This window comes from Narcine bancroftii, chromosome 13, assembly GCF_036971445.1.
Source record: "Narcine bancroftii isolate sNarBan1 chromosome 13, sNarBan1.hap1, whole genome shotgun sequence".
In the NCBI taxonomy this organism is placed as follows: domain Eukaryota; kingdom Metazoa; phylum Chordata; class Chondrichthyes; order Torpediniformes; family Narcinidae; genus Narcine; species Narcine bancroftii.
This window is the reverse complement of record NC_091481.1, coordinates 24,581,135-24,604,427: the sequence shown is the minus strand read 5'-3', so window position 1 is coordinate 24,604,427 and position 23,293 is coordinate 24,581,135. Positions and strand designations below refer to the sequence as shown.

The following is a 23,293-nucleotide window of genomic DNA, read 5'->3' as shown; positions in this document are numbered from 1 at the left end:
TCCACAAACTATCATATCCAAATTCTGTACGACTTGAAATAGAAAATGTACATCAATTCTACTGAAACAGCCAGTAGTTATATTTTAATAAATCACATGATTTCGTCAGCTGACGAATGTTAAACTTGGCTTCCGTATGTACTGAACATCTCAGGTATATCGGATGCCAGAAGGAACATTCCAACAAGTGCGACCTACACACACATTTGTCAAAATTCAGTCATCTGAAATATTAATTAGTTTCTGTCCACTAAAATTAAATATTAATGTTAATATATAATGTTTGCTGTTGTATAGAGCTGTTCTTTCACATCAATTAAATTCCAAATAGGTCTTCATTGCATTATGTCCATAATGAAAACTTTTACAGTAATATATTGTAATTTTTGCAGAGAATCAGTTATTAGTGTTGGAATTATTACTAAAGCGTTATTATTGCTAAGGCAGGAATAACATGACTAGTTTTATAACATCTTGTATACACTGCCAAATTGTTGTCAATTTATAGTTGAGTTTCACTAGCTAGGTACACAGATTTATTACACGGTAAACATTGGAAGTGACAGATCATTGTTAGATCAGTACTAACTACTGGCAATAATAAGAATGCTGTTGAAAGGGCCTCAGTGACCTTTAGGCAATGTGAATTTTTCACATTTGGGATCCTACACCTATTAAGGAGATATGACTTTTGAGTTTGATTCTAGAAATTATCATAGGACAAACAATAACCCCTGAAGGTATCTTTAACGTTAAATTAACAATAAAACCTAATGGTCACAGAGCTGCATGGTAAGCAGCCAATAGCCAATCACACAGTGCTAGTGTTGTAGGCTGCAGGGTTGGATTTAAAACCACCCACATGATGCTTCCTGATCTCAGAGAGTCCGTCAGGAAGTCAGGCATTTCTGCACAGGTGGGGAAGGGAAGCAAGGGAAAAGCAAAAATAGTTTCACCCCAAGCTACTTGAACACACTATCACCGACTGCCTCAGTACAGAGAGGAATCAGATTACCAGGAAGTAGTCCATTCACTCACATGATGAGGAAAATACATTTCAAGAGGGCATAAAATAAAGAAACAAAAAAAAACTGGACACTTAATCTGCTACCTCACATCCCACATCCACTACTGCACGATGTTTGGAATTTTAGTAACGTGAATTGCTTTGTGCTTATTTCAAATTACACTATTTAGACGATTACAGCATAGGCCAGCTGCAAAAGACACGTACCTAGTGTTTTACAGAAACTGGTCTTTGATGAAATCATGTAAAAAAAGACCATTCGTTGTTGGTATCCGGCTTATTACCATTCTGCATCTCCTAGAGACGGTGCGATTAAAACTGTTAAAGGGGAAATCTCACCACAGCACAATTCATTGTTATTGTGCGTAAACAATACATCATTAAAAAAACACTAATAAACTATCGTGCAACTTGTATGTTAAGGCATTTTATCTATATCCTGAGGAAAACAGATACATTGAAGCACCTTCCATGAAGTCTGTGTGGAACCAAAGTACATTAGTTATAGCAACAAACAAAATTTGAGTGGGTTTGCTGCTCCACTTTCAATTATTTACTTAACAAATTAGCATAAAACCCACCATCTAGCTCACAATTTCATTGAATTACTTTTAAATGATTGGAAAACCTGGAAGGTGCAACATGGAGATATTACTGCCAAGGTTGTCAAGGAAAACTTTTAGATTGGGGGCGACCAAAATACAGGATTTAGTAATTATGCATCAAACAGATATCCCTGAATGAGGAATCAAATGGATAATTGATGTAATAGAAACCTGTTTGCAACAAAATAAATGTTGCCCACTTACTTCAAACCACAATGTAGCAGATTTAACAATGTTAACGCCAACTGCAATGGATAGACACTTGCCTGAAACTACCTGTTAATCTCAGACAAGACATTTTTAGGAGAAAAACATTTTGTGGCTACTATTCAAATAGGTTTGAAAAAAATGTCCAATCAAAGTGCTAACTTCCAGTGTTGTGTTAGTAAGCTTCCTGCAGGTTCAAGGCAAGAAAGTAGTTTTGTTTTAGACTATAAAAAATGAAAAAAAAAAAATCAAATCTGATTAGTAGAGGACTGCAAATGGTTAGAAAGGTGATTTAGAATAAATTTCATCTATGGAAGTATGCATTACCATCTAGCTCTGGACAATACAACAGCTCAAAATTCTACTGGGATCCAATGATTTGGATCTGTATTCCCCAAAGAAACTCCATATGAACTATATTTACTGTAATTCAAACATCATATTCCCTTTGTCAAAGTGGTTGGTCCCTCATTACTGAATGAATATAGGTTTTAATGAATGGTTTTGGTGTAAAAGATTGGTCATAGATTATGTGCAATTTTCTGGAAATAACCAAGCTGCAAAAGAGACAAGTTTCACATGCTTTCACACAGCACTCTTTAGAAGAAAAGGTCAGTTTCAAATGTCAGTAATGAAGTCAAGGTTTTCTGGTGTTAATATTGGACAATGAGCACTGTCTAGGCTAAAATTCAGCGTTGACCCAACAGAGCTCCAGCAGCCAGATCTTTTTTTTCATTTCTTAATAAAGACCTCTGAAAAACAGAACATTGAGGTTGCGGTTTCATTAAAAGGATGTTGGAATAATAGTTCTCTTGTAATTAAATAGTCATCAGAATACCTATAAAAAGTCTAATCACTTTTAATTCAGGCTCGTATCTTATTAGAATTCATTTGGTACATGAATTTAAAGTAAGCTTTCATGAGAATGCAGAAATATTCATCCTATGCCCTGCTGTGATTATGGGCCTCAACAATTCTGTGTTTAATATTCTATTTTAAATCAATGTAATTATTTTATCACGATAATGTCACAAAGAACTGAGTACCAAGGCTCTATAATAAAATGCAGGATATACATGCAAGAGACAATTAAAATTTGAGATGAAATTAATTTTGAAGTCGAAGTAGAGATTGATCAGTTTTCTGATTTGGGAACATTATTGATTGGTCAGTTCTTCCTGAATTTAGTGCTTGGAAGCCTTTTAACCATATCCTGCTTTCTTTCAATTGGATTAATGTGAAAGCAATCACAAAACACTATCTCACGAGGGCCATAATGAGCTATCAGCCAAGATGAATTTTAGCCTTGTCCAGTTAACGACAAACTGTGCCAGTGGAGGAAAAACTCAAGAGGGGCCAACAAGGCAACGCACAAAAAGGAAAAACAAAACCTGAAACTTGTGCGGCAGAGAGTGATGAAACTTGGAAGGAAGCAGAGGAGGTGGAGGATGGGGAGGTCTGTGAGGGGTGTAAATATGATCTAAGGACCATCTGTTATTTGGATGTTTCACCTGAAAAAAAAAGTGCAAATTACAACAATACTGTACATATGCATCATTTTTTTTTTAAAAATGCAGAAGCATTTCTAAGCACCCCCCCAAAAAACTACACTTTTCTAGGGAGGGTTCATTATTATTTCTATATCCCATGGTATGGAACTCATCTGGCCAGTATTGCACCATTATGGCCTACTCCAGTATCGATCTGCAAATGGCAGACAAGTGGGTAGTGAATGGAAACATTGTTCACACCTCAAAGTTATTAGTGAATCTTATTATCGATTTTTGAGCCAAACCTTTGAACTGAGAAAACATTAATTTATGCTACCTTGAATGAGAGTTGGAGGTTGAGCACATTTTGCTGTACATGTGGCACTGTCACATTTAATAAAGGCAATGAAAATGTCAGTCCATTGGAAGCAGAATTCTCAATCATTTGACTAATATTTATTAGATTTAAAAGATGCCAATTCAACTGAAACAGAATTTGTATTCAAATTTCAGAAAAGCAAATATACCAAATTCCTGCATTGCATAAAGTGACTTTCTTTGGGTGAATGCTAAGTATACACTTATTGTTAAAGTAATGATATTCCAGCACAAAAACTATTCCTTCTGTCCTGCAAAGCCTCCTGTATCATTTTACTGAATCCCAATCAGAAGAGATTAAAATAAAATTGCGGACCTGCTCAATTGACAATTCAGTTTTCTTCTCATGGTTTTACTGAGTGGATATTCTGCCTGAGTTTTCTTATGCTTGTTCAATAAAGAATGGTGCATTTCCTGGAAAATGCTGTAAATGATGTTCTGATGCACAACCTTCAACATTAAATGGTACTTGTTTCTCTTTTTACAGATGTTGCCTGACCAGCAGTTTACTGATGCTTCCTGGCCTGTTTATAGCATTTTCCGTTTTATTTCAGATTTTTAGTAACTACATGTTTATTTTTAAAAAAAAGAGCACCTTTACTATGTTTATGTTCAGGATAGGACAGGTTTAAAGTCTTAAATACAAGCAAAATTTCAGAAAGAGCAAACATCTTATCAATTGATTGCTAACCTACCTGCATTTGTTGTTAGGGGTCTTAGATAGGAGTAAGAAAGCACATCAGGTATCAACATCATTTAAAAAGGATTCTGTGCACGTGTTTTTATCTCTAAATAAGACAGTGATAAGACATTTTTTCCATAATGAGCCTTAAAAAAAGTTTAAAGATAGATAATCGATTAACTGTGGAGGGTGATTGGTTCCTGTGGAACCATGCACAAATTCAGAAATACCTTCGGTTGATGGGAAGACTGGTCAAAAGAAGATGTTGGTCAGAGCCGCAACACAAATCTACTGAGGTCAAGTAACCCCATTTGAGTGAAAACACTGGAAAAATGACGACCAATCTTGGGGTGACTATAGTATCCCCTCCTGGAAAGATTGGAGGATTAATACACAAATTGTGCCATGACACAGATATAGGCTGCAGAGCCAATGTGCCTCTCTTAGCACATCTTGTTGCTAGGAATATGCTTCCCAATCTAAAGTATCTTCAGCTTCCCTGAGGACCAATCTCCAGCATCAAATTTCTAGATGGTCAACACATTCCCTTTGTCTCTACTTTGCTGTCTGTCCACCCAAATACCTTTCCTTTATGGATGCCAGTGTCTCACCCCAATTGTTCTAAACCTTCCTGGCAAGGCTCATCTCTGAGATGGAGTCTATCTAGCTCTATTGGTTCAACTCAATGCAGGCAAGGCCCCACCATTAATGTTGGGTCATGTATTTTTTTTTTGTCTTTGCCAACTTCTCCATTACTTAAGCTTCACCTACACTTTCTTATCCAACAAATCTCCAGATATTTTCTGAGAATAATACATTGAAAATAAATTAAAATAAACACAATGTGTACTGGTTCATTCTCTCCCAGAGGAGCACTCAATTTGGATTCCAGCATTTTGGAATATAAACCAGTAATTAAGCTTACTATCTGCTATTCACAATTTTTAAGTCGTACTTTAGATTTATAGCTAACTCGGCTTCTGTTCCCCAGCTGTCGGTTATACACTAGATTAATAATATTACCCTGCCCCCTTACTAATACCTCTTGTGTTTCTCAGTTAACTTGCCAAGGTGAAGCAGAGTTAAACAGGAAAGTCTGCTGATGCTGGGGTTATAGTGCAATGCACAAAAGTGCTATGAAACTCTGTCACGCAGCATCCATAGGAAGTAAAGGGTCACCAACATTTCAGACCTGAGCTCTGTCGACATTTGAGTAAAAAACAGGTAGGTGCCCAAATAAAAGGTGCAGGGGTGAGGAGATAAGAATAGGCGGGGGGGGGGGGGGGGGAAGCACAAGCAGGTAGATGTAGGTGGGAGGGTAGAAGAATAAACAGCTGAGAAGTGATGGGGTGGATTAGCTCTGTGAATGGAGAGGAAAGAATGTGTGGGGCTAGATGAAAGAAGATAGAGGGATAGGGAAAAAGAAAAACTTGGAGGGATTTCATGGAAATTGAAGAAGTTGACATTGATTTTGATTTTTAGATATACATTGGAGAGAGTCCAAGTTGTTGGTCTTCCAAATTGCAGGTAGTCTTGGTTTAGCAGTGCATAAGGCCATGGATACACATGTTGGGAACGGGAATGGTGCGTGCGATTAGAATGGTCAGCCAATCACTTCCTTTTACCAAATCTGATAGATATTTCCCACTCCATTGCAGCAAATATGACAGCCTAGCAACTGCCCTGTCTTTGACTGGTGAAGGAGAGAATTTGAAGATGGGAGCGCTCATTTGGAGAGATTTTCATAAGACCATAAGAGATAGGAGAAGAATTAGGGCATTCAGCTCATCGAGTCTGCTCCTCCATTTGAATCATGGCCCATGCAACATATCCCAAATTATTTTCCTAATATATTCCATTTTTCAGATCAAGGTGTAAGAACCTAAAAACCCCCATGAGCTGGCTGAATTGCTGAATTCAATTAAGAAAAGCACAGCAGACTTAATAACTTTACTGTTTACAAGGGAATTGCATTCCAGTGCCAAATTTACACACATTGGAACCAGGCACCTTTTACTTTTGAGAAGCCCAAGTGCCTTGTGTATCTCCTCACAAGATCAATATAAAAGGAACTGCTACATGGTTTCCTCCTGGAATTCATGTCAAAACATTTTATCCTTCAGTTGAATGAATAGCGACCATAAAATACTACAGCACAGAAACAGGCCATGCAGCTCACCTAGTTCATGCCAAATTATTATTGTGCCTGATTCCATTGACCCGCACCCAGGCCATAGTGCTCCATACTCTTCCCATCCATATACTTATCCAAATTTCTGATCAATTTTGAAATTGAAACTGCATCTCACCTCCCTCTGTGAATGTTTCCCTGAAACATTTCACTTTTACCCTTAAACCACATTCTCTAGTTCTTGCCCACCCAACCTTGGTAAAAAATACTTGCTTGCATTTACTGTCATAATTTTATATACCTATCAAATCTCCCCTCATTCTCAGACACCCCAGGGAATAAAGAGCTAATGTATTTAACCTTCCCCAATAACTCAGTTCCTCAAGCCCTGGCAACAACCTTGTAAATTTTCTCTGCACACTATCAACTGGATTAATATCGTTCCTGTTGATAAATGATCCAAACTACACACAATACTGTGGATTTGACCTCACTAATGTCTTACACAAGTTCAATATCCAACTCAATACTTTGATTTATGAATGCCAATGTTGCAATGGTTCTTTTTACTACCCTATCTACCTGTCTTGACACTTCTAAGGAATTATGTATCTGTTTTCCAAATTCCTCTATTCTATCGCATCCCTCAGTGCCCTACCATTTTCTGTGCAAGTCTTACCCTGGTTTTCCTCCAAGTGCATTACCTTACACTTGTTCATATTAAATTCCAATTGCCACTTGTAGCCCAGTTTTCCAGCTGGTTCTGATCCCGCTGCAAGCTTTGAAGCCTTTCCTCCCTGTCCACTACTCCCCAAACTTACCATCATCTTCATATCTGCTGGTTCAATTTCCCACATTACCATCCAAATTACTGATATAGATGGCCAAAAAAAGACTTAGCACCCACCCCTGAGGCACATCACTGGTCACCAGCCTCCGATCAGAGAGGCAATCATCTACTACCACTCTCTGGCAGCTCCCTCAAAACCAATGTCTAAAGCAATTTACTACCTCATCCTGAATACTGAGCCACTGCACCTTCTTGATAAACCTTACTAACGTCCATATAGACAGCATCCACTATCTTTCCTTCATTAGATTTCCTGGTAACTTCCTCAGAAAACTAAATTTGATAAGACATCAACAAACCCATGTTAACTGTCCCTAATCAGTTCCTGTCTATCCAATTACTTATATACCCAGTCTCTCAGAATACCCTGCAATAACTTAGCCACTACTAACATCTGGCTCAATGGCCTATAATTAACCAAATTATTCTTAGGGCCTTTCTTAAACAACAAAAAAAACATCAGCTATTCTCCAATCATCCATGGCTAAGGGAAGTTTTAAATAACTCTGCTAAGATCCCTGCAATTTCTTCACTAGCCTCCCTCAAAATCCAAGGGAATATCTAGTGAGGACCTGAGGATTTATGCCCTCTCATTTACCTCAAAACAGCAAGCCCCTCCTCCTCTGTGAACTGCATAGGGGTTCTAACACGTGGCTGTTTTGCCTCACCAATAGATTCTGCCCATCTCCTGAGTAAATACATGCAAAACAAAATAAAATAAAATAAATCCATTTAAGATCTCCCTAACTCTTTTGGGTTCATGCATAATGACCACTCTGATCATCAAAAGGGCCCATTTTGTCCCTTGCTATCCTTTTGGCCTTAAGTGATCAATAGAATCCCTTTGGATTTTCCTTGACCTTGTCTGCTAGAGTAACCAAATGCCTTCTTTTAGCCCTCCTGATTTCCTCCTCAAGTGTTTTCTTGCATTCCTTTTACTCCTCACTTTCCTTAATTGTTCCTGCTATGTACCTCCTTCTTCTTCTTAACCAGGCCATTAATATCTCTCAAAAACCAAGGTTCCCTAAACCAGTTAGCCTTGCCTTTAATTTTTATTGCAACATACAAAATCTGCAATCTCTAAATTTCACCTTTGAAGCCCTCCTATTTACCAAGCACACCTTTGTCAGTAAACAACTTGTCCCAATCCACATAGGCCAGATCCTTTCTGATACCATCAAAATTGGCCTAACTGCAATTTAGAATATCAACCCAAGGACCAGATCTATCATTTTCCTTAAGTATCATGAAATTAATGGGCATTATGATCATGAGATCCAAAGTGTTCCCTTACTCACACTTACATCACATCTCCTGTCTCGTTCCCCAATAGGAGTTCCAATATTGCACTCTCTCTAATTGGGACCTCTATATATTGATAAGAAAACTTTCTTGAACACATTTGATAAACTCTAACCCATCCAATCCTTTTACAGTATGGGAGCCAATCAATAAGTGGAAAGTTAAAATTACCTACTATCTCAATCTTAAGTGTCTTACTCCTACAATTCCCACTGATTAGTGGATTATCTATAATATAATCCCATTAATGTGGTCATCCCTTTCTCATTTATCAGTTCCACCCATTTAATCTTAGAGAGCATGTCTGGTGATGTTAATGTGACTGCAATTGATGATCTGACCATTTAGGTCATTTTTAGCTGCCTTTAATACTAGTTACACACTTGTGGGGTGATTTAGTAATGCTCTATATTAGTGCTAATAAAATATATTGCTATTTTCAAGAGGGTGAGGCAAGTCTGTCATCCTGAGAATTTATGGGGAAGGAACAGTGTTTTGCCTGCAGCATGTGAATGCTATTAATAACCAGTTGTGCTGTGAAAGAGGCCAGGACAGACAATTTGCAAGCAAAATCCAAGATGATTCTCTCATTAATCATCTGTTTCCTGAACTGCCCAAATATGCCTACTGAGCAAGTGTTCAGAAAGGATGCCTCAGCTCTGAACTATTAAAAGAAAATTGTCTGCAGAGGAGGTTTCGGAGCATTGAGAGTAGGACAACAACCAAAGGAGATGGAATAAATATGAATGGGGTTGTTGATATAATAAATGCAATTAACAAATTAGAAAATATTGTTATATATTTTTTTCTTGTAGGTGAAATCAGTGCTGCTCCCATTGTGTATAATAGCAGAATGCAAGTTTTATCATGAATTCAATATCCACTCAGCTAATTTTGAATATGCTGATGTTCAACCTAAGGGTTATCAAAAAACATTTGAAGCAGATTTTTGTCATAAAATAAATCTTCAAATTTCTTGCTCTTTTGAGAGTTTCTTTTTGTAATTCTTTTTGCATTTGACAATTTACTGGAGTGTAACATGGATTTACTTTTACAGTGGGTGCTTTTAAACCCAGGTACATGATGCATTTTTTTTTGTGACTAGATATTTTTGGTTTTCCCTACAGTACTAGATATTCCATAATAATTGAAGCTGGAAACAAGAAACTAAGATGAGTTCATCATCTAGAAACAGGTAGGAGGTCTTCAAAAGGCAGGCAATTATGAAAGGGCCCATTTTGATTCCTAAAGACCAAACTATTGTCATACATTGCAACTGGTACAAAGTTCGTAATTTTATTTTTTTGTGGGGGGTGGGTTTAAGCCACTTTGTGATGCAAGAGGAGCAGGGTAAAGGTGAGCATGGGTCTGGCACTGATGGGAAGGAAAAATCCTGAACAATGTGTAAGTTATTTATTATTTTTCTTACTTTAATTAGGTTGTCATTTGGAAAGTCCGTGCTTTTTAAATTATTGCTTCAAAATTTAAGAATAGAAAATTAGAAGTAACAAAATTTTTTTTAAAACATGAATTTATGTCTTAATCTTATTAATGTGGCAGCTCCAGTTGCCTGAGACATGGTAATAGCAATTCATAACCTTTTTAAAACAGTATGCATTTTAAGGACCATATACCCCAACACTCCATATTCTTGAAAGCCGAAGAATTCCTGAGATATTGGAATAAAATTAGGGAAATGTTTGAATCAAATTTGTGAGCATTTGTAATGCCATCCTCGTATTTGATCACAGGTATGAATCATAGGGACTAATTTCAAGTACCTTCTTTGGTAGAGGGAATCATTCAATGCATAAAATATTTTAAGAGCTGAAAAACATACTGTATTCAAGCAGAAATGTGTTTGAGCTGGTGTATTTTTCCCCCAAATTATATATTATTTAGAACAATCTACACGAGTATGAATGTTGCATTTAGTTTATTTAAGTCTACCCTTGAAACCAAGTCTAGGCTAGCAACTTGCTGCCAGGCTCCTGGCACATTCAACCTTACAACTGGGCACGAGGAGGAACGGAGGTAGTCCTTCCCAAAATGGCACTGGGCACCTCATGGCAAAAAAGATAAAATGGTTACAATTAATTCATTTTCAAATAATTTGTGCTCACAAGACTAGATTATGAATGCATTTGCAATTGTCTCTGCTCATTCACTGATAAATAGCAGAAGTTCGAAAGCCCATATGATTAATGATTAACATAGAGCAAGCAAATGAATTTATTGGACTGATTACAACTCCTTTGTTGGTGACAAAGGCAAGCTAGTGCTTGCTACAGGTCCCACTGGAGAAATCTCAGCCTCGATTTACTGTCTATAATAGCTCCCAGCAGCATATATAACCACACACATTTCAGATAGTGATTCATTTGTACAATTACCATTGAAAGGTCATTGTTAACTGGATCATTTTCTGACTGTTTACTGAATGTTTAGTAATCCTGCAGCCAATTAATGTCAGGACACATCTTGTCTCAAAGATATGAGCTCATGATGCCATGACTTTCTTTGTGCCAATAACAAGCAGAAGAGGATCCATCTTGTTGCTACACATCGATCTGCTTACTAGACTCTTACCACAGATTTCCGGATACTTGCTCGTGGTTTTGGGATGGGTTTGCCAGCTTTACTTTCAAGGCTATCTTGCATTGTTGGCGGGCCATGACCACCTTTCCTGGCTTGCAGAGCCAGCTGATAGGCCACTTCAAAGGCTTGTCCCAGTGTTAAAATAATCTCATAGGCTAAATTCTGGTGAAAGAGAACATGGTGGATTTTTGTAAGCAATTTGAAAACAATTGAAGAAAATAACACTAAATAGAATTTTGTGTATGATACTTGTTAACAATTGAATATTATTTCCATAATTTCAGCCACACTAGTAATAAGATGTGTGGCATTAGTTTTATTCTAATTCACATCATCAAAATAAGAATGATAGATGCCTTGTCCAATCATCTTGTTGTTTGGATTTTCAACTTAAGGTAGTATTAAATTAAAACTGTCATGTCTCCATAATTAAAGCCAATTCAATCACGCCAAATATTGCATTATGCTAATTTTCTAGCAGTTTAATCCTGAGATTATTTTTCTTGTTTCAGCTTTCCATCAACTAACATTGGTTCGATTTGACATCAGAAGGTACCTAAACAAATAATCCAGAAATTCCTTTTGACTGATTGTTCATGCTACCTCATTGTATATTGCTCAAAGCTATATAGTATAATTATGTTTCAAAGGTTGGATGTTATCAACACTTTTCAAAACAGAAATTTCCGATATCTTCATGTGCTTACTAACAAGAAATTTAACTGCAATACTGTGGATCTCCATGGAAACAATCTTTTCCACTGCAGCGTTGTTTTATTCTATTGGGTGGCTTCTGCAGCAGTGGCATTCATTTTATATTAATTTATGCTCAAACTCCCTCCAGTACACATACATTTATTCCAACTCTGACTAGTTAATTAAAAAAGGGTGTAAACTATTTACTGCTATCACGGAAGTGGATTGAACCTTGACTGAAAAACATGCATTTAAGGTTTACAAATGCAAGTCTGCAAATAGAATGCAATTTTTGCCATTTTCTAAAATGCTGAGAATTAGATTCAGAGTGTTTTACAGCATTAAAAAGTCCCTTCAGCCTAACTTGACCATGCTGACCAATTTGTGGCACTAGCCTGGATACACATTTGTCTGCATTCGGCCCATAACTCTCTGAATCTTTTCTATCCACTTACCTACCTAAATGTCTTTTCAGTGCCTCAATCACATCGCCTGATGGCTTATTCCAAATACTCATCATCCTCTATGTGAAAAGGATGTTCCTCAGGTCCTTTTTAAATTTTCTCTCACAGTAAAACTATGCCCCCGACTCTCAAGATTCCCCTACCCTGGGGAAAGAGCTGTGACTATCATGAAGGAGCTCCTCATCAATTTATAAACATTTATAAAGACTCTCCACCCATTTCCCCCCCCCCCACCCCCAGCCTCCTCCTCCTTTCCAAAAAGGCAAGTTGCAGCCTATCCAGTTGACTATGATGTTCTCATCAATCTTGTCTACAGCTCTTCCAATTTAATTATATTGCTCCCATAGTTGGATGAATGGCACACAATACTCCAGATGTGGTTTCACCAACATCTTGTACAGATGCGATGTGACATCTCTGTTCCCATATTCAAATACCTCGGCCAAAAAAGGCAAGAGGCAAGTCTTTTTGCTTATTCTGTGTAACTGTGTTGCCACATTCAAGGAACTTTGGACCTTTACCCCTTAGTCTCTCTGTTCTAAAAACTTTTAAAGGTCCTTCCATTCTCTTTGTAGTTCCTGCCCTATTTAACCCTCCAAAGTGCAACACATCACATTTGTCAAATTCCAGCTGCCATTTCTTGGACCACTTTCCCAGTTGATCTGGATCCTCTTACAATCTCATACAAGTTTCCTCATTGACCACTTTACCACCAATTTAATTTAAACATACAGCATGACAAAAGGCCCTTTCTATCCATTCTTATGGTATCATCTTCAAACTTACTAATTATACTAACTACTACGTCATCTAAGTCATGAACAAACAACAGTAGACCCAGCACTGGTCCTTGCGGCACAGTCCTCAACATCAACCCTCCACTACAACCCTCTGACTCTATCAAGGCAATACTGTATCCAATTGGCCAGATCCTTCTGAATCCCATGAGATCTGATCATCTGGAACAGCCTCCCATCTGGTACTGGAAGAAGCCTGAACGTAAATACATTCAAAATGTGAATCCATAACAATACGATTTTTGCGGGCATAAAGATGACTGGAAGTACTGCCATATCTACCCACACAGTTCAACATCACTTAAATTGCAATTAATTTTTCCAAATATGTATTCAATTAAACTTCATTTTTGGAAGAATTAGATAGTGATTAAAATTGATGAAATTATTGAATATTTCTGATTTGATATATAATTTATCAATATTTTAAACTGGTGGTTAAGCCACATTTTATCAATCTACCTTGTATACAGGAAAATTTAGTGGCTAACAGGTAGGAAGCACTTGATTCTGTCAAGATAATTGCTGTGCAAAATACAGCGACAGCTCCACTCAGCAGATTTTAAAGATTCATGTCGAGACTGCATTCTTCACATCGTCTGACTGCCCAGCTGTGTCACATAATTGGCTTGAACACCAGGAAAATGAACACTTAGTTCATCTTGGAATTGTAACATTGTGAGGAGTATGAAAAACATGGGAAAATGTTTTAAGTTAGAACACTTAATGTTTCTAAGATTGACAGGAGTATTCCAAAGACAAAATATGTCATATTCATAATTGCCCATACACAATAACATCAATTAAAGGAATGCATCCAATCAAATTTTCTTTTCTTGCTATCTAACAGCAATTGTTGATCAGATCTCATGGGATTCAGAAGGATCTGGCCAATTGGATACAGTATTGCCTTGATAGAGTCAGAGGGTTGTAGTGGAGGGTTGATGTTGAGGACTGTGCCGCAAGGACCAGTGCTGGGTCTACTGTTGTTTGTTCATGACTTAGATGACGTAGTAGTTAGTATAATTAGTAAGTTTGAAGATGATACCATAAGAATGGATAGAAAGGTGTTCAAGCCAATTATGTGACACAGCTGGGCAAGTTTTTATTAGAGGAGAAACATAATTATAAAAATCTTATTTTATCAAATCTTTTTATGGAAACATTTGTCATCATGTCTTGTAAATATAGAATATAAACAATGAGCATTTGAGGGGACACTCATAGAAGTACACAGACTGTTACATTTTCTTAATGAGCCTCATTAAAGCAAAATGTAATTTTGAAACAATCCAAATGATCAAAAAATGAAAGATGTAATAAAAATGCTGGAGGAACTCAGCAGGTCTTGCAGCATCCGTAGGAGGTAAAGATAAATAACCAACATTTCAGGCTGGAGCCCTTCTTTAAAGTTGGTTATTTTATCTTTACCTCCTAGGAATGTTGCAAGGCCTGCTGAGTTCTTCCAGCATTTTTGAGCTTTTACTACAATTACAGAGTTTGCAGACTTTCATGTTTCACCTCAAATGTAGAATATTACTTAATTTGGTTTTTTTTAAAGTATCTGGTCATTCAGTACAAAGCACCTGGAGGCCTGCACATGTTTCTCAACTTACAATATAATCCTCTTCTTCAACATTTGACAAAAAAAATTAAAGTATTACAAATAAATTTTACTATTTGAAAATAACAATGAATAATTAAGATGGAGCAGACATCACACTAGCGTTGGTTCTGGGTCAATATCACAGCAGTACATATTGCATGATGGCGAAGATTACATACTGCATCAATTATTACTTTTTGTCCAACTCTGCAACACTTACAATCTTTGCCAATGGTACCACAGATCCAAATTATGCAAAAATCAACTGAAACAGTGTTGGTTGCATCAAATGTGAGGGCAGCCCAGATACTCAAATTGGATGCTCACTAATGAAGGATAATCCATGTTGGAAAAGAATAAGAATGTCAGAAACTATAAAAATTCAAAACCAAAAAATGAAAAATAGCAAGAGACTGACCACATCAAAAGCACTGAACACATGACAATAGTGGTGAGTCGACTTTAAGTCTTTCGTTATGTAGGCAAAGGTGGAAAGATCTTCAGGGTCCTGAGCAGCACAAGAAATATTCCTAATTTCATGTTCTGTAATGATATTCTGCAGAGTAAAAGAAAATGTTGAAATTAGACGTCTGTGGATCTAAACACAAAAATAAAAAATGCATTTTACCTTTTTTTAAATTTAAACATACAGCACGGGAACAGGCCATTTTGGCCCCCAATTTACACCCAATTAACCTACACCCATGGTACATTTTATTAGGGAAGCATTTATGTTGAAACGCACAAAACAACTTTTTGGTCTTTTTTGATGGACAAAGACAGCAGTGATTTACTCTATTCTACAGTTTAATCTGTATTATAATGGTTGACTATCTCTCTATCCAGTTTTAAGCTTTTGTCAAGGCTTTTTAAAAAAAAATTTAGACATATAGCATGGTAACAGGCCAATTGCTGCCAAATTTTACCCCCAATTAATCTCATCCCCGGAACATTTTGAATGGCGGGAGGAAGCTGGAGCCCCTGGAGGAAGCCCACACAGACGTGGGGAGAACGTACAAACTCCTTACAGACATGCACGTCTAGACATTTACTGATTACGTGGACTTCAGTGAGCAATCTCATAATAGTTAATAGCAGGACAGACAGCAGCAAGAATTGAACAATTATATGTAGATTAATTGCCTATCACCAAATGAGTGAAATGAATTGTTGAATTTACAATTATAATTTAAAATTTCAGCCATTTAAACCTGTGATGCCCAATTACATTAAAATTAACCCACAATCCCGCACTTTTGGCGGGTGGGATGAAAACTGGAGCACCCAAGGCAACCCCACGCAGACATGGGGAGAACATGCAAACACCTTACAGACAGTGCTGGAGTTGAACTCGGGTTGTTGATTCTGTAATACCGTTGCACTAACCGCTATGCTAACCGTACTTGTACCAACAATGAAAAAAACTGCTGTGTGCTATCCAGGCAAATCAACCTGTAAATGGTTCCACAGGTAGTGCAAGAATAAAAAGTGCAGTTAGGTGGCACAGGCATCATCTTTTACTTATGACATGTCTATTCAAGAGTGATGATACAATACTGCCTGATTCACTGAAATATGATCTTCTAGCCTGGGAAGTCCCAAGTCCAAAGTTAAAAAACCAATAATCATATATTTTCTGCATTGCATGAACTGCAATGTCCTCTATATAATACTCTGGATCCATTAAGACTTTTTATTCCCAGGACAATTAGACTAATTGACTTTGCCCTCTTTAACCAACAAAATCTTAAGATGGTGCAAAGTTACATTTATTAAACTTTTCCAAATCACTTGCCTGAATCCTACTTGATATGTCCACTGCCTGCACTCACATTTATCAGCTGTGGCTCTATAATTCCAGTCAAACATCGTCACGTTGCCTTGGCCATCCAGTGAAGGGCAATGAGTCAAAAGTGATGGCTTGGCCTGAGGTGACTGATCGTGAGAACCCCAACTGATGGCCTTCTGACAGTTTGCTACAGTGAAAGGTCCTTAAACCATTTTAAAATGGTAATGGAAATATTTAAATACAGCTCATTCCTGTTGATTAATATCTTGCCAACCAAAAATGCTTCACAGCAGATATTTTCATCAGTACTCAGTAGCACATCTGCATTTTATCATGTTTTAAAATGCTTTCTGTGAGCAGGTGAAAGATACAACAGAATTTAAGGAATGCATTAGGATTTGTACCAATAAAATAATAGGAATCATCTGTAGATATTGAGAAGATTACATGAATTTGTGTGTAATATGTACACAAGATCAAAATTGAATTTCTCTGTTACTATAAAAGCAGAAGTAAATGATATTGGTCCATACAAAGTTACTTCTGGCAAAGGCAATTACACAACCTGGAATTTTTATTGTTTTAAAAAATGTTTAAACTTCAAATATATTTTTCTAAAATGCCTATTGAAACCCATAATGCTGATGAAAGAAGGTAAATCAAACGAACTACCAGCACAGAACTGTTAAAGAGGACAAAATAAACTGTTCTCAAAAAAGTCAAGATGATCCCATTTAATCCAACTTGGTAGACAAGGATGTTGCTTCATTCAAGGAAAAAAAATTGGTGAAGGGCAAGTGATAATAGAGGGGAAATTAGATTGATGATCTCTAGTGAGCCTCAATTTATCTCCTTCGCAGATTCACTTAGAAAGGAAAAAAAACAAATTACCAAATACCAAAATTATTATTGACGCAAAATCAGCTAATCCCTTTTACAATAGATAACCTTTCCTTTAGAGAATGGGAGAGAAAAGGAATTGAAAGAATAGAAAATTGTTTTTTGGGAAATAATTTATTAACATTTGAACAAATGAATTACAAATATGGAATAACTCATGGAACAATGTTTGCATATCATCAACTGAAAGCGTACTTAAAGGATAAATTGGGAAATAGACTGAGATTATCAGAAGAAAGCAGCTTTGAATATGTGATTACAGACACAATGATAATTAAAAGATTTATAATGAACATGTACATCAAGCTGCAAGAGAAGGAAAATGATGAAATAAGCTATAAACCCAAACAAAAGTGGGAAAAAGATTTAAACAAAGATAAAAAAATGAAACATGGGAAAAGTTATGTTCTGGAAGAATCTAATAAACACAAGGTTACACATGATACAGTATAATTGGTTACACAGGTTATATATCACACCCCAAAAGTTAAATAAATGGGATCAAAAATTATCAGATAGATGTTTTCACTGTAAGAAGGAAATGGGAACAACAGTACATGCAATTTGGACATGTGAGAAAGTGGAAAAGTTTTGGGAAGATCTAAATCAGGTATTAAATAAAATCACAAAAAGCAACATACCAAAAAATCCAGCGATCTTTCTTCTAAGTAATACAAGAAGTAAAGAATTAGGCCTCAAACTGGATGAAGCGCAAAAAAGATTTATTATGATAGCCTTAGCTGTAGCAAAAAAATGTATAATGTCAACTTGGAAATCAGAAGAGAGCCTGAGAGTACAACAATGGTACATGGAAATGAATAAATGTATTCCATTGGAAAAAATAACGTTAATTTTAAAAAATAAAGTCACATTATTTGAAATTTGGGAACCATACATGGAACATAACAGAGAGGGCTTGCCTCGGACCTCCACCCCCTAAAATGATAAGACGACAAAATGACTTGATCCAGTGTGTATAAGTAGATGACAAATTTTTCTTGTTTATTTTTCACTGTGTGATGACATTGTTTAATGGTTTTATTGTATTGTATATGTTGAATGCTTATTGTAAAGGGGGGGGGGAAAGGGGGAGAAAATGCCTCTGTGTATATTTAAGAGGGAAATGTTTGTATGTATTTTGGTTGATATGGTTCACAGTGTGAAAAATAAAAAAATTATTTAAAAAAATTTATCTTCTTCACATATCTTTGAAAGTACCTGCATAGATGATTAGACAACATCCATAAAACAGCTATTGGTAATTGGTGTCTGGAAATATGCACAGGCAGTTGAATATTTACTGGTTCCATATTTTATGTTCTCACATGTGGCATTTTACAATCCTCTTCAGTTTACTCATTGTATATTTAAGGTGGCGTGGTGGGCGAAGTGGTTAGCACAATCCTGTTACAACACCAGTGATCGGGACCAAACCGGGGTTCAAATCCGTACTGTCTGTAAGGAGTTTGTATGTTCTCCCAGTGTCTACATGGGTTTTCAGTGGGGCCTCTAGTTTTCCCCCCACCATTCAAAACGTACCAGGGGTATAGGTAAATGGGTGTAAATTGGGCGAAATGGCATGTTATCATGCTCTATGTCTAAATTTTAAAAAAATTAAATAAAAAAAATTGCCGGTTAAGAAGTATTACTTTTGGGAGAAATACTTTTTCCCTCATTCACTTGTATTCATTTAAAAATTTTCATGACCCAAATATATTTACACACATTTTAAATAGGTTTGGTGCATGCTAGTGTTGACTTCATTTTCTAATAAATGAGCCTCAATCCCATTTGGCCACATGAATATGACACTTTCTTCCTTTCTTGTAACAAGGAGCAAAACTTGAGTCTGTTAGCAAACAGATATTTTTGTAGTGTAGATTCACGATCCAACTTCATCTCAGCTTTTTAAATTTTTAAGCTGGAAGAAGACTTTAATTCAACCATTCTTAGTTAGACAGGAGCTTAGCCCGACACAACTCACCTAACTGACATCAAATGTGATTGAAGGTCAATCCACAGGACCAGAAGAGTAGCAGAGAGGATCACTCTCTCCACCCCGACCCACCCAGTGACATGATCTAACAGGATCATCTGAAGACAGCGCGCAAAACTAATGAGGGTCCTTGCACCTGCACACAGCATCTTTCAGCAGCTCTCATCAGGAAAGAGAAACAGGAGTATCAGAGCCAGAACCAGCTTTTTCCCATGGGCAGTGAGAAGAATGCTGAATGACCAAGGAACTGAGACACTCATATTCATGAAACATTATTTATTATTTTTTTTCAGACGAAATACTTGACTTGCATATGTACTATTTGTCTGTACGCGTGTTATGTCCAGTTGTATGCCTGCGTGCTTTGATCCGAGGACCAAAGAACAGTTACATCAGGTTGTACTTGTGCAATCAGATGACAATAAACTTGACTTGAATCAGAATTTATTGTCATGAACCATCTTTACTACAAAAAAATTAAAATAATAGTGCAATAAAAGGAGCACATTGATTATTCAGGAATCTGATGGCAGCGGGGACGAAGCTGTCCTTGTGCTGTTGAGTGCTCGTCTTAAGGCTCCTGTACCATTTTTCCCCTGATGGTAGCAGAGTGAAGGGGGCATGGCCTAGGAGGTGGTGGTCTTTGAGGTTAGAGGCTGCTTTTTTTAAAGACACTGCCTCATAGATGTTTTCGATGGAGTGAAGTCTGGTACCTGTGATGTCACAGGCTGAGTTAACAACCCTCTGGAGTTTATTCTTGTCTTGAGAATTGGTGCCTCTGTACCAGGCAGTGATTCAACCAGCCAGAACGCTCTCCACGGTCCACCTGTAGAAGCCTTTGGTGACATACCAAATCTCCTCAAACACTTCACAAAGTAGAGCTGCTGGCGGGCCTTCTTTGTGATTGCATCAACATGGAGGCTCCAGGACAGATCTTGGAGATGTTGACATCCAGGAATTTGAAGTTCTTGACCCTCTCTACTACTGAGCCTTCGATAAGGACTTGGTCGTGTTCCTCTGACTTCTTCCTGAAGTCCACAATCATCTCCTTTGTTTTGCTAACTTTGAGCAAAAGGCTGTTGTTGCTGTTACACCATTTAACGAGTTGATCTCCATCCTGTACGCTCCCCAATTGCCATTTGTGATTCTGCCGACAACTGTGGTGTCATCGGAAAACTTGTAGATGGCATTGGAATTGTGCCTGGCAATACAGCCATGGGTGTATAATGAATAGAGCAGTGGGTTAAGCACAGATCCTTGGGATGCACCTGTGTTGATAAAAGGTGAGGTGGAGACACTGTTTCCAATTTGTACAGGTACACAATCCTTTATCCGGACATCCAAAATCCGGCAGGTGGGGACCAGCAGTCGGGAAAGATGGCCGGGGGAGATGTTCGGGTGGCTGAGGGACCGCGGTCGGGGGGAGGCGGCCGGGCGGCCAAGGGACCGGCGGCTGGGGGACCACAGTTGGGGGAGACGGCCGGTGTTTTGGGGGAGACGGCCGGGTGACTGGAAAGGAGTGGGGATGGATAACTCGTGTGGGCTTTTTTGAAATCCGGAATAATCTGAAATTTGGAACACACTATCCCCCAAAGGTTCCGGACAAGGGATTGTGTACCTGTACTGACTGTGGTCTTCCGATAAGGAAGTCAAGGATCCAGTTGCAGAGGCCTAGAGTTTGTAGCTTCTTGACCATCACCGAGGGAATAATGGTATTGAAGGCTGAGCTGAAGTCGATGAAGAGCAGCCATATGTATGAATTGCTGTTTGAGGTGATCCAGAGTCGTGTGGAGAGCCAGCGATATTTTATCTGCTGTGGAGCAATTGCAAAGATTGTTCCAGATCTTTTCTTAGGTACGTTAATTCTGGCCATGAACAGCCTCTTGAAGCATTTCATCACAGTAGAAGTTAGTGCTACTGGGCAGTAGTCATTGAGGCAGCTCACACTATTCTGTGGGAACACACTCATCCACATATAACAAGTTTTATAACAAAGCAATACCAGGTTCATGAAATTAATTTCAAATGATGCAGTGGCCAGGTATTATTCTACTTACCTTATTTGTAGCATCAATGAATTTTACTCCTTTGTACGAGATAGAAAGTATGATTGTAGGAATCTTCTTCATCTGTTCTGAAGCCTGGGAACAGGATACAACACATTTTTCAAAAAATAATAACTTTAGGAACACAAAATATTTTGAACATATTGAATCAACTTTACTGCAGCTCTCTACTAAAAATGTACATTAAAGGATTATCAAACTTGGTTCTCTAAACAAGTTGATCGTATTTTTAAACACTCGCTGGTAACAGATTATATATATTTTTTAAATGATTCCTTCTTATTCAACTGAAGAAGCAATTGGTTACTGAAAAGTTTTCAAAGGAGATAAAATGAAACACTTCAGATTAGAAATAAGCATCTCCAAAATAAAAAAAAATTACACTCTACAGCCAAAAGATTTGGTACTCCTATGAGAAGAGTAAATTTGTACACACACATCTGATGTCTTCATACTGATTGGGAAGTTTGTCTTCTTCGTTTCTAACAAGATTTTCATTTCCTCGAGTCCTTTTTGATTGGTGCACATCTAACCAACTCAACTGCAGAGCAACATACAAAAGTTGTCTTCAGAGAGATCTTCAACCTCGCTCCTTTGAGAAGTATTCACAGGACGAATGGGAACCAAAACTCAAAGCAAGTTCTCATACTTGTAACTGTCTGTGACCTTGTGCGTTTTGTTCATAGAAGTCCAGTTATGGCCACTCGGCTTTCTAGCCTCAGAACCATGAGGTTGTATTTCAGGATTGTTGCTACATCTCACAGATGCTAACTTTATGATGTCACCCGAACTTGACCTTCAAGTACAAGGAACCAAATCTTCTTTTCCACCTGCCCACAGGAGCCGGGAGAGTGACACAGACATTTAGCAACTCCACTCATGCTTTACACAGACTTGCATGGTAACTTCCTGCCTGAAGCACCGGGGAATTCCAGGGGCCTGATACATAAATAGCATGGCTCCTATGGGCATTGTTCTTGACAAGCCTATTCAATATTTTAACCCATTCCACTCTCCACCTCTCCAAAGGTACTTTCGTACTACAGTTCCTTTCTTGCAGCATCGATTCATTTATAATAACACTCATCAGTAATTTAAAGTGTTGCTTTTATGGTGGTACATCTCCTTAAGAGTTGCCTGCAAAAATGGTGAACTTCATTTTGAAAACTTATTGCGTACCACTGAAACTTACAATATGGTCCCAGCACAATATTACACAGGGAAACCCAGCATTTGCTAAGTGAACTTTGCAATTGAATTCTCACTCTTTATGAAACACCATTAAAGTGATGCCCAATGCCGTTCAATGCAAAGAACCAAACACAGCAATTTCCAGCCCAAGTCTCCTACAATGGGGAATATTATATATGCACTGATATCCCCAAAATAGCATCTAAAAAGATCTAGAAATGCAAAACAGATATGCACACCTGAACAAATTGAACTCAGACAGCTTTTGAAGCTGAACAATTTATCACATCTCTGCTGTCTTTCTAATAAAGTCAATCCATGTGATCCTCCACTAAACCTTTTCTCCAAATCCTTAGAAATGACTTGTGTTCAAACATTCATCCAGCTCCTTTAGACCGTACAATATTTTCTCCATTAGGATATTGTGTTTTTATCATTTTCATGGTTTATTTTAATAGGAGAGTGAAATATGCCACTGCCCCCCCCCCAAACCCCTGAAAGGTAAAGGAGGCAAACTA

At 37.6% G+C, this 23,293-nt stretch overlaps 1 protein-coding gene across 25 annotated transcripts in view; it reads right to left on the bottom strand.

Annotated features, from left to right (window-relative positions):
- Nucleotides 1–23,293, bottom strand: part of anks1b (ankyrin repeat and sterile alpha motif domain containing 1B) — an 823,124-nt gene that overhangs the window by 91,217 nt on the left and 708,614 nt on the right. For 23 of the 25 annotated variants that reach the window (XM_069908369.1, XM_069908373.1, XM_069908387.1 and 20 more), the window contains 3 exons: nucleotides 21,576–21,659; nucleotides 15,252–15,389; nucleotides 11,262–11,432 (listed from right to left, as the gene is read on the bottom strand). In XM_069908369.1, the coding sequence (XP_069764470.1) occupies nucleotides 11,262–11,432; nucleotides 15,252–15,389; nucleotides 21,576–21,659 (393 nt within the window). Of the gene's footprint in view, nucleotides 1–1,234; nucleotides 1,325–10,593; nucleotides 10,736–11,261; nucleotides 11,433–15,251; nucleotides 15,390–21,575; nucleotides 21,660–23,293 lie in introns of those variants that run through there. The other 2 variants (XM_069908370.1, XM_069908371.1) reach the window with 2 other exon arrangements.